Source organism: Ascaphus truei, chromosome 19 (genome assembly GCF_040206685.1).
Source record: "Ascaphus truei isolate aAscTru1 chromosome 19, aAscTru1.hap1, whole genome shotgun sequence".
In the NCBI taxonomy this organism is placed as follows: Eukaryota; Metazoa; Chordata; class Amphibia; order Anura; family Ascaphidae; genus Ascaphus; species Ascaphus truei.
The window spans coordinates 35,615,158-35,628,180 of NC_134501.1; the positions used below are offsets into that span (position 1 = coordinate 35,615,158).

The following is a 13,023-nucleotide window of genomic DNA, read 5'->3' on the forward strand; positions in this document are numbered from 1 at the left end:
GTGAACCTCAGAATTGTGTACACACACACACGTAAATTAACCCTTATGATGAACCAGCTACGCTCGTTTTCTAGGGGTGATGGGGGTCCCTACTCCCATGAAATGGCCAGACCGACATAAACAGAATCGAAGCCCTTCCCACTTCCCTTTTCGTCATCCGGGCACCATTCGCGGCCATGTGAGCACTCTTGGAGCGATCACATGACCAGAAGAGCCGGAGATCCGATGGCACACTGTAGAGCAGCGGTGGCCAACTCCAGTGCTCAAGGGCCACCAACAGGTCAGGCTTTAAACATATCCCTGCTCTAGCACAGGTGACTAAATCAATCAGTGGTTCATTCACAATGACTGTGCTGAAGCAGAGATATCCCTAATCCCTGGCCTCTCAGTGGCTCTTGACAATCGGGGTTGACCACCCCTGCTGTAGAGGTTTAAACAAATTAGTGGAAAAAGCCCTGGGCATTCACAAAAATGTCTCCAATTTTGGCCAATCTGATTTGCGCTTGAAAACGAGGGTTAAACTGGCAACACAGGATCGATGCTCCCGTTGTGTTGCGTTTCTGTCTTACCTGAATTGTTCTCTGCTCAGAAGACCACTATTTGCACCATCAGCATTGACTAGCTCCGACAGCAGGTGTGAATAGGCGTGAATCAGGGCATGGTACACCTCTTCATCCACCTGTGAAACATACAGTCGTCAGCACCCACACTCCAGCAATGGTGCCCACCAAGTCGGTTCCTAATCTCAGTGGTTTGAAGCGGCTTAAAATAGTAAATGGTGCGGTGTCTGGTTTTAAGAAATTCTAAACCCATTAAACACTGGGGCGAGGCTTTTAGGGTCCAAAATGTATATACTGTATTATTATTCTGTAAAAAAAAACAAAAAGGAGAATTTCGAAAATATATTTCTGAAACAAATGGTCAATGAAATTGGCTTTCTTGGAGAGATTAAATCACCCTTAAAATATTTGTGTTTTGTTGTTGTTCCTTTTTTATCTTGTGGATGATTGATGGCAGAATCACATAACACAGGGGGTGAGGGGGGGAGTGTGAATTATCAATATTGAAATTAAACATTTTTGTTTCACAAAAGATTTGGCTTCTTTGGAGACATTTCAGGTTAAAAAAAAAGTATTAATCTGTGGCTTATTTTGTAAATGGTATTAATCCCCTTTGTTTAAACCTTTAAACAAGCCACTGTTCTCTTGGATCTTGGTATGGATTGTCTGTTTAATGTAGGAACTATTCAGCAACCATCTTTAGGAAGAGGTCATGTCAATACTGTAAATCGGGTGCGCAAAGTTTCTGCGCTGCGCCCCCCTGCCTGCCAGCCCCAGTGCTTGTACCCCCCCCCCCTTTCCTGTGAACCGGCGTCAAATGACACAACGGGTCATGTGACGCCCCCCAGTTTGCGCACCACTGCTGTAAAATACAGGTACCTGGGCGCGTAAAGCAGGAATAACAGTCACAGTGCTGCCTGGAACACAAGTAACAGAGGCGTATTTAATAGGTTACAGCAGCAATCCCCCCAAATACATTTTTGGTTACAGCACTGGAACTGGGGGGGTCCCCCGAACTGAGGTACGCTATTTTCAGTTCCAGGGATCACCCGGTTCCAGAGGTTGGTGAAGTTACTGAGTTTAAATTCCACCCCAGGGGAAACAAAATGGCTGCCAAATATCAGTCCAATAAGAAGGTGTAAAACCATTAGTCGCTGCTTCATGTTGGACAGGCATTTCAATAGGTTTATTTTTTTATTAAACAAATCTGAACACATATTTTTTTTAACTGTTAACATTTTCATGGTGAAAAAAAACTGTTGGGGGTTTTACATTCTTTATCTAATGTAATTTGGTGATACAACTTTCTGTCAGGCGTGACAAGTGTCAGGCGTGACAAGCTTGGCTCTGTTCCCTTGGTTGCAGTTATTCTGAAGCCTTCATTAGTCGAGCAGATAAACAGAACTAGCCGATAAGCTCTAATCCAATGTTCCCGACGAGAAGCGACACAATCATTTCTCACAAGAAAGAAAACCATTACTTTAATGGCAATTGAATTTTTCTAAGGAAGCCAATTATACGGAGAAACTTTTATTTAAGCCGCTAATATGCACTGCTTTTTTAATAGCTCATATTCTCATTTAAAACTAGTTTCCTTTGCGATAGTATGTCATGTTTCATGAATGCTCCATTTTGTAACCAGTTATAGCAAGAAGTACCTCTCTCTGAAGGATTGTTACTCAACTCAAGAAAATATTTAGCCTTGATGTTTAAGTAAATCTGGGAATTTAAAATGCCCGCCTTGTCAATGCTACCAACAATGGTTCTGATTCTAAAGTGGGGAGATACCTAGTATCAATGTTAGAAAGAGGCTTAGAAGTGGGTTGGTGCTGTGGATGTTGCCTACAGACATGCACAAAGAAATTTCCTGGATGGGACCCCCCAACCTCCCCAAAAAAGGGGACGTCAAAATTAAAGGAATTGTGGCTCTAATGTTTTTATCCTTCTGAATGATCCATCGATCTAACACTATTTTTGTGAGAATAACGGAACATTGTTCCCTTCACATGTAGTTCAAAGTTCCGATAGCCGTATTGGTGCTGGAGAAGTGGCGATTCATTGTAAGGCTAATATTATAGTACTTACTTGCACGCGCACCAAGGACCGCATGGCCTCGTGGACGCCTGTGTCCCGAGCGATGGGTGAACTGAGCTGCAGGCGATTGGGGAGGCGATGGGGAACGTGGCGTACGCATCACCAGGCTGGTTCACCGTGATTGGCTGAACCGCTCACGTGACTCGGCCGTCGCTTGAAAAGACAACATTTTTGGTCTTTTCAAAACGCGGTCGCGCCATCGTGCTCTGTCGTGTGCGCACTAGGGGTGGCCTCATAGGGATTCTGCAATTTGTTCATGTCGTGAGAGCAACATTGCACGGACTATAATCTCAGCCTAAATTGTGAGTATCTTCATATAGTATATATACCATGCAAAGGTGACAGAGACCAGTGGGGTTTCCTAAGCCCGGTACAATAACTGAACACTCGTGTTAATCTCCTAATGTTACCTCCATTTATATTGTATGTAAACTAAGTGCATTCAAGCATGTTTGGAAATTCCTTAGGCAGTTCGAAAACTTGGTCTAGCTGGGTCCTACACCTACACTTCATGGTAAAACTTGGATATGGTTTATCAAGTGTCCCTTTGGGTTACCCACCTGACCCATCAGGATATTGTAGAAGAGATACATGCGGTCATTGGTTATGTGCACTTTGCAGGTCTCGTGCACGCCATACGACCACTCAATAGCAGAGTCTCCAAACCTCTTCTGCAGGTAGGTGAGGAAGAACTCTGACAGCAGGGACGGCTTAGCCTTCTACAAAATAAACATGTCGTACAAGAGAAATCAAGGTCATCAAGGTCATCAAGGGAAACATTAGATGAGGATAAATGTGAACTTGAAGTCACCATACACTAGTGCAGTGGTTTTAAACCGTTTTTGGTTAGGGAACCCCAGAATTCGATTTTGACATTCTGGGGAACCTCAACCCACACCCCCCACCTTCCCCCCCACCTTCCCCCCCCCCTCCATCCCCCTGTCTCACCCCTCACACTCACTCTCACATTCCCCTTGCGCGCGCACGCACGCACACACACTCTCCCCCTCCCACACTTGCTTACACACACACAGTCTCCCACTTACACACGCACACACACACACACTCCCACTTACACACACCTCTGAGAGCGTGCATGCGCCCGCCCGATCCTACCTCTCCCTCATGTTAACCAAAAGTGCCGACTGGGGCACGCAGTGAGAGGAAGTATAGCAGTGACCGGGCGGCTGCTGCTGCTGAGCTCAGGAGCCGCCGAGTCACTGCTATGTGGGGGTGCCCCCGCGCCGATGGGCTTGGGACAGTTGGGAAAGATGTCCGGCTCTCCTCCCCCCCTGGCAGACGTGGAACCCCGGTTGAAAACCACTGTAGTGGAGGATGGATGCGTCTTTTATCACAGACACGTCAAAAGGAAATACTGAACAGGATTGCCTGCTGTATAGTTACCTGTTGGTCTGATGTGGTTTTCTCCTTCCACACTTCTCTTAGTACACCATACACATCTTTTGTGCTTAACTTTAAGTTCTTAATTGGTCCTTCATGGCGCAGATGAACAGGAACATTATCCTCTCTACCCTGGATATTATGAGAGGAGAGTTACAAGGGAATGTAGAACAATCAGACATATTTACTACCAGGTGGCAATATTAAGCACACCTAGGTTTAGAAAATATGGGTCTATCTGTGTATCATTAACTTGAATAGACCTTAATGAACAGAGGTCTATGTCCGAAGCGTAGCACAAGTATTCAGTGATCCAGATATAACCCCTTAAACATGTCGCTGCTATTAATATACTTTGGTCAAAGGAGGGATAGCCCCTTTAAGTGGTTTTCTTTTTAAAGCAGAAATTCCCCCTATTCATTTTTTTGGGGGGCCCCCATCTCAATATCTGGGAACCAGGCGGTTTCTGGAGCAGAAACACGTTCATTTCATCTCCAGGGGGCCCCGATTCCCAAGATGCATAGAACCGGCACAGTCTCCACCAGGGGAAACCAGATGGTTTCAATCTCGCCCGCATTACAAGGGCCAATAGAAAGCAGCATCATAATCCACTGTAGCTTCCTATTGGCCTGTATAACGTGGGGCATTTAAACAACCAGGAAGTACCAGCACTATCGTTACCGCTAAGCATCTCGTGAACCTGGGGGTCTGCGGAGCTGAAATTACCACTTTTCAGCTCAAAGGACCTTCTGCTTCCCGCCTATGAAAAATTAGGAGGGGGCTTTAGAGAATAACTGCTGTTCTAATGTTAAGACGTACACTATATAGCTAGTCACTGTCATGGACCAGAATGAAGGTTCTTCGCAGATCTAGTTTTTAGACTTTACATAGATCTCCTATGCAGAGACATCTGAAAAACACGTGAGAGTTTTTGAAACCCTATGTAAAAACGCCATAATTGATCAAAAGATGACTATATCCAAAAAAAGTCATAAAAGAAAAGAGAGGGGCGCGCACGCAGCGTCAAGAAGGATGGGAGCATTCTGAAGCTGCTCCGTGGACGCCGCTATGATCGCGGATGATTTAGCCCTCCAAACCGTCTAAAATTTCTTCAGAAGACCTCCCCCCGCCAGCGGAACCTACAGGGATGCCTCCCCCAAAAAAGATCGAAAGCCACCGACACCCTCAGTGTCCCGTTACCTCTTGAAAACAGCCTCTCCGGTTCCCGAAATTCAAGATGGCACACACGTGTACAGGAACAACAGGATCAGCCACAACACCAAGGGGAAACTTTGTTGACACAGATCAAGATCAAGACACAGAAGAAAATTCCCAAATCACCCCAAAGGCTTTAAAAGAGTTGTTTAGAGAGATGCAGGGTGTCTTGATAAGGCTGTTGCTGAATTTAAGGCAGATGTGACTTCCCTGACAGAGCAAACATTGTAGCTGGAAAATAAACTCGAAGAATCCCTTCAATGGAAGACAAGCTTATCAGACTTAATAACAAAATCAGGAACCTGAATGACACCGTTGATGATTTGGAAAACCGGAAAAGAAAGCAAAACCTTAGAGAAGGAAATATCCCGGAAGCAGTTGATTCGGGTGATTTGCAACCTTATCTAACAAAATGATTTACCCAAATAGTTCCATCTCTTCTAACAAGTGACCTGCATATGGACAAAGCACACCGAGCCTTAGGTCCAAGATTCGCGGACCCTCGGAAATGCAGGGACATAATTGTCAAACTACACTATTATACTACTAAGGAGAAAATAATGTGAAGCTGCTGGAATCAAGATTACGTGAACATTGAAGACTCTAGGATCCAGATTTTCCAAGATCTTTCCAGAACTACAATCTCAAGAAGAAGAAACCTCGGTCCAGTGACAGGGGTCCTCAGAGATAACGAGATCCGCTATAGATGGGCTTTCCCGTTCCGACTGGTCGTAAACAAAAACGGGAAGAAATGTCCGTTAAGATTCCCGGAAGAGGCGGTGAAATTCCTAGGAGCCCTAGGTGTACACGGCCAGCTGTCCGCGAAACCGCAGTGTTAACCGAGGCCCGAGAGACCACCGGTAGCCTCACAACAGAGTGAAAAAGAGGACCGTTCTGAAGCTCCCGATACTGCCCGCCTGACCTGACAGAGCACCAGGTCCTGTAACCACGCCTCAAGTCTGATCAGCTGGTGGAAGAGGTTGGCGGCTCAGAGTTTATGATCCGCGGCGAACTTTCTTCCCCCGCGATTTTTTATATTATCCACGGTTACCCCGAGGTCCCGTTGGATCTAGGTGGGGAACAAGAAATCTAAGAGAGGATTTTCCAACAGACAAAGTTATTATATCGATTTTATTAATTTATCTTAGGTTCTAAACCAGGGGCGGGCAACTCCAGTCCTCAAGGACCACCAACAGGTCAGGTTTTCAGAATATCCCTGCACAGGTGGCTCAATCAGTGGCTCTGTCTAAGACTGCTACCTGTGCTGAAGCAGGGATATCCTGAAATCCTGACCTGTTGGTGGCCCTTGAGGACTGGAGTTGCCCATCCCTGTTCTATACTATATTCCCATTTATTATTGTTACAGGTTGCGAACACTATAGGAAAAAAGGAAATATTTAATGTAAGAGGTTTAGGCTGTTATTTGAACCGAATGCATTTTCTTGCTTCCCAAATTCTGTTTATAAAAAGGGTAGGTGTTTAGAGGGTGATGAGGTTTTTAGGAATCAGTATGAAGGACTCCTTCAACGGAGGAATTCGAGCTCCGCATCTGCTGGACATGTTCAATAGTTTTTTAAAGGGTACCCAGATTCCTATGCAAATGTCTAAAGCAAATTTGGTAGCGATACCTAAAGAAGGTAAAGACCCAGATTCCTATGCAAATGTCTAAAGCAATTTGGTAGCGATACCTAAAGAAGGTAAAGATCCAATGAGTTGCGCAAGTTATAGGCCAATTTCACTTCTTAATACAGATTTAAAAATGTATAGCAAAATACCAGCGAATAGATTAAATCCAATTCTTCCCCACGCCTAATACATAATGATCAGGTAAGTTTTATAAGTAAGCGTCAAGCCTCGGATAATACGCGTAAGATTTTTAATATGATAGATTATATGCATTTCTCTAGACATCTAGGGATGTTACTGAGTTTAGATGCTGAAAAAGCGTTTGACAGAATCAAATGGGATTTTCTGGATCGAACTATGCAAGCGTTCGGTTTCTCCGGCCCATTTCTAAAAGGGGTTCGGGCCCTATATGACTCTCCAACGGCTTTTTTTTAAATGCCGGGAGGGGATTTAAATCAAATTAAAATTAGGAATGGTACTAGGCAGGGCTGCCCTTTATCTCCTTTACTTTTTGCGTAAACGATTGTGCCTCTTGCAACTAGAATTAGGAAAAACCCTGATACAGGGTATTAGAATCGGAGCGGAAATTTTCAAATTATCTTTGTTTGCTGATGATATTATTCTGACAGTTTCCAACCCCCTTACTTCTCTTCCCAATCTACAAGAAGCGCTCTCTGAGTTTGGCTCTTTTTCAGGTTACAAAATTAATTCCTTTAAGTCAGAGGCACTAAATTTATCTATCAGATACTGAAGTAAAATTAATTCATCTTAATTTCAATAATCATTGGAATAAAGCAAGACTGAAATACCTAGGGATTTTTCCTCACAAAAAATTATCAATCGCTTTATAAATATAACTACCCAGAGCTTTTTACAAGAATCAAACAGGATCTTTTATTATGGAATGGCCACCAAATATCTTGGATGGGCCGTATTATTACAGTTAAGATGAACGTTCTCCCGAAATTACTATATTATTTTTAGACACTAAAATATATAAGGAATTTACAGAACAAGATTATGCCGTTTATATGGGGTAACAAAAGGCCAAGAGTTGCGAGATCAGTCATGCTCGCACCTAGAGAAAGAAAAGGACTAGCGGAGGAGGACTAGCGTTTCCAGATGTAAAGAAATAGCCCCCTCGAGATGCACCCCCATCTTCGACAACCCTGATTTTGGTCCAGGATGGTTTACCAGTACTTTTGGTGGGTGGAAGACTAAGAATATTAGAGATGTGGACGATTTGATATCTAAAGGTAAATTGTTAACTTTCGGGGAATTTTGTCAGAAATATTTTTTCACGAGCTCTGATGTGTTCAGATTTCTTCAAGTTTGCCACTATGTTAGGCAGCTGTCCCCAGGAGGGTCTTTTCCAGATAGCTCTGCATTTGAGAGGAGCTATGCAGAAATGGAAATTATCAAAGGGTACTCATCTCAACTTTATATCAAGTCTTTATTTCTCGGGAAATGAACGCCTCCTTCGCCCACGTCATATGGATCAATGGGCTCAAGATTTTCAGATAGAGATCTCATGGGAAGACTGGGAAAATATATGGGACAATGCAACGAATACATCTATTTGCACAATTTCAAAAGAGAATATTTATAAAGTTATTTTACGATGGTACTTGACACCCCAACGGTTGAGTCAGATCTACCCAGGGGCTACGAGTCTTTGTTGGAGAGGCTGTGGTGGAATATGAGATATGGCCCATATCTGGTTGTTCTTTCTAAAGATAAAGAGATTTTGGGTAATAGTGCAGAATTTGATTCAATAGACTATTGGGATGAGGATCCCCCCAGACCCACTTACAATGGTCCTGGGGAAACCCTTGGAAAATAGAAACCAACGTACAAGTAAACTATTATCACACATTCTCACCGCGGCAAGGCGCGCAATCGCAGGGGCCTGGAAAAAGACTCAACCCCCCTTGAGGAGAGAGATTATTATAAGAGTAAATGAGGTTCAATCAATGGAAAGATTAACAGCCTAAGTAAGGCATAATACAAGAAAATGTTATAAGATATGGGAGCCCTGGTACTCAAAGGGGAATCTATAAAATAATTTTTGAATTGTTGTGGGTAAAGATGTATATCCCTTTTCAGACAACCGATTGTGGTGTGTTGTGGGTGTTGTTGCTGTTACTGAATGGAAAATGTTACGATACATTTGTTAACAAATGTAGTACTTCCCTCCCTCTTTCTGTATCCCTTCCTTTTTTGTGTTTCTAAAAATCTAATAACGTATAAGTTACAAAAAAAAGAAAAAGAGAGAGTCCATTGATGGTGGATCCTTGATAAAAGTTGTATGGGAAGGAGGTCATATTTGAAATCAAACAGGTGAAGAAAGCACTTGCTAGCCATACCGCGCCATTAAAGAACTCCTTCTCCTGGAGCTCTCTCGTCCCCAGTTCAGTCAGTAACACGTCCACCATCTGATCACTAGTCCTTCCCTCGGATAATGAAGACCACCGTTCGAAGCCCCCGGGAAGAACATCTGTAGCAAGCAAATACATGTTTTGCATTAACCTAGTTATAAAGTATACCGATTAGAGGAATGCTATATAAGAGAAACGACATTACGGTTTAGGAGTACATTTTGTGATTCTCAATGCATTACCTCAAAATCATATCAACAAAACCACCTCAAGCCTTACACACAAATGCTCTTTAACTTGCACAACCTGCTTTTAAGATAACTCAAAGACCTTCAGACATGCCTTCAGAATCAACAAGTTTTTAAAGATATAAGTATATAAACCCAGAGTACATAAACTGGCATATTCATACAGGTGTGTGTATGTGTATATGTATATGTATGTATGTATATATGTATGTGTATATATATATATATATATATATATATATATATATATATATATATATATATATATATATGTATATCCGGAAATAATTGGAAACTGACACAATTTTCATAATTTTAGCTCTGTATGCCACCACAATGGATTTGAAATGAAACAACCGAGATGCAATAGAAGTGCAGACTTTCAGCTTTAATTCAAGGGGTTGAACAAAAATATTGTATGAAACGTTTAGGAATTGCAACCATTTTCATACAACAGTCCCCTTATTTCAGGGGCTCAAATGTAATTGGACAAATTAACACAATCATAAATAAAATGTTAATTTTTAATACTTTGTCGAGAATCCTTTGCAGACAATGACTGCTTGAAGTCTGGTATGCATGGACATCACCAAACGCTGAGTTTCCTCCTTTGTGATGCTTTGCCGGCCTTTACTGCAGCTGTCTTCAGTTGTTGTTTGTTCGTGGGTCTTTCTGCCTTAAGTTTTGTCTTCAGCAAGTGAAATGCATGCTCGATCGGGTTGAGATCAGGTGATTGACTCGGCCATTGCAGAATATTCCACTTCTTTGCCTTAAAAAACTCCTGGGTTGCTTTCGCAGTATGTTTTGGGTCATTGTCCATCTGTAAAGTGAAGCGCCGTCCAATCAATTTCGCTGAATTTGGCTGAATCTGAACAGACAATATATCCCTATACACTTCATCCGGCTGCTTCTGTCTTCTGTCACATCATCAATAAACAGTAGTGACCCAGTGCCATTCTAATCCATGCATACCCATGCCATCACACTGCCTCCACCGTGTTTTACAGATGATGTGGTATGCTTCGGATCATGAGCCGTTCCAAGTCTTCTCCATACTTTTTTCATCCCATCATTCTGGTACAGGTTGATCTTAGTTTCATCTGTCCAAAGAATGCTGGGACTGGGCTGTTTTAGATAGTGTTTGGCAAAGTCTAATCTGGCCTTTCTATTCTTGAGGCTAATGAATGGTTTGCACCTTGTGTGAACCCTCTGTATTTGCTCTTGTGAAGTCTTCTCTTTATGTTAGACTTGGATAATGATATGCCTACCTCCTGGAGAGTGTTCTTCACTTGGCTGGATGTTGTGAAGGGGTTTTTCTTTACCATGGAAAGGATCCTACGATCATCCACCACTGTTGTCTTCCGTGGACGTCCAGGCCTTTTTGTGTTGCAGAGCTCACCAGTGCGTTCTTTTTTTCTCAGAATGTATCAAGCTGTTGATTTGGCCACCCCTAATGTTCCTGCTATCTCTCTGATGGATTTTTTTTTTTTTTTTTTTGCAGCCTAAGGATGCCCTGTTTCACTTGCATTGAGAGCTCCTTTGACCGCATGTTATGGGTTCACAGCAACAGCTTCCAAATGCGAATGCCACACCTGGAATCAATTCCAGACCTTTTACCTGTTTAATTGATGATAAAATAACGAAGGAATAGCCCGCACCTGTAAATGAAACAGCTTTTGAGTCAATTGTCCAATTACTTTTGGTCCCTTGAAAAAGAGGGGGCTACATATTAAAGAGATGTAATTCCTAAACCCTTCCCCCAATTTGGATGTGCATACCCTCAAATTAAAGCGGATAGACTGCACTTAAAGGCCATATTCATTATTTAACTGTAACTTGAATTTATTTTGGTACACAGCCGAAATAACAAAACTTGTATCAGTGTCCAATTATTTCCAGACCTAACTGTATATACACTAATAGGAAATAGGAGAGCTGAATAGAGTACAATGATTTTATGGTTGTAGTTTAGCACGTGGTACAGCCCCAACACATAAATTATCTTTAAAACACATTACCGGGACTTGTTGTTTTGGACTTGCAAATGATCTTTGTTGATCTTTTACTCCATTTCTAAATTGCATCACTGGGATAAAGTAGCAAACATACGCCCCTTTTACAAATTCAGAGTTCATTCCAGAATGCTTATACTTATACGATACATGCATTAAAGGTGCAATATTAGTATCCAAACAGTTTCCGATTACTGTTCTGCCATCAGGCGAATCTAGTTACAGTTTCCTTGCCCAGAATCCCCTGTTTTTTCTCTTCTCACTTTTATAAGCTTTATTTGATTCCATCTGCCATATTGATCTACCCCAAGCAGCAGGGATATTCAAAAGGATTTTCTCACCCTCACATGGTTTTGACACTTCCCATATCACAAAAGTGCATTTATAGAACGACCAGGTAAAAAGCTTGGCACCAAAAAAGCCTCTTTCTGCCCCATTCAGAATAATGAGAAGACGGGTAACACACTGTATCTGTTTAATTACTGGAAGGCGCAGTATCGCACTGCATGTTAATATACGATGGAAAGATTTTTGCTCACCATGCTGTACGATAGGGCAGGGGTGCGCGGCGGGTGCAGAGGCCCCGCGCTCATCCCCACGGCATTAACATTAAATGCCTGGGGACCGATGAGGCTCTGCAACTCTACTTACCGTGATTCAGATGGCTGGTGTGACGCGTCAGGGTCACATGATCCCGCTGCATCATTTGACGCCGACCAAAGAGGTACTGGGGTCGCGAGCAGAGAATGGAGCAGGCAGGGGGGCACAGCTTCAAAAGTTTGTGCACCCCTGCGATAGGGCATCGGATATCATCTCCAGCTCTTTCCTGCTCATTTATTTATCTTTCACTGTGTATTTAATTCCTAAAAAGCTAGCCCAAAACCTCAACTAATACTAAGCCCTTATATTTTGTTACATGGATGAGGAGGGGGGCCGAGCTGAACAGCAATCATTTCAGCACCAAGGACCCCCTGATTCCTGAGATACTTCTGGGTAGTGCCAGTAGTTCCTTCTATATAAAGCAGCAGTTAAGCTGCCGCTGTGTTTTTATTTCCCCGCCCCCCTCCTTTAATATGTGGATCAATATAATCCACACAATGATAAATAATTAGCTAAGTTGCTGATCGATCCATTCTCCTGTGATCGATAACAGAAGATTTGGCTCGGGTGTTCACTAAATGACTGTCAGTGCAACAGAAGAGGACCAAAGATGCAAAGTTCTGTGGGGAAGATCATGTGACCAGGCAGTCACTAGATACAATTGAGAGAGGGCAGGGCTCAAAAAGGGGTGTGCCAGAGCCTGTTTCAGAAGAGGAAGGAGATGTGACTTTGTAAATGGTTGCTATAGAAACAAACAATGCTTGTTACATTATAATGCATTAAAAATGTAATTCAGAGTTATTTATTTTTTAAATGCTACAAGTATTTTCTCATAGTACAGAACTGATTTAAAAAAAAATCAGCAGCTTTAAATCAACGCATCATGTGG

The 13,023-nt window shown here is 42.6% G+C and overlaps 1 protein-coding gene across 6 annotated transcripts in view; it reads right to left on the bottom strand.

Moving 5' to 3' along the window:
• Positions 1-13,023, bottom strand: part of TSNAXIP1 (translin associated factor X interacting protein 1) — a 93,669-nt gene that overhangs the window by 19,125 nt on the left and 61,521 nt on the right. For all 6 annotated transcript variants that reach the window (XM_075577133.1, XM_075577132.1, XM_075577136.1 and 3 more), the window contains exons 10-13: positions 9,263-9,393; positions 4,059-4,187; positions 3,215-3,373; positions 570-679 (exon numbers count right to left, since the gene is read on the bottom strand). In XM_075577133.1, the coding sequence (XP_075433248.1) occupies positions 570-679; positions 3,215-3,373; positions 4,059-4,187; positions 9,263-9,393 (529 nt within the window). The remainder of the gene's footprint in view (positions 1-569; positions 680-3,214; positions 3,374-4,058; positions 4,188-9,262; positions 9,394-13,023) is intronic.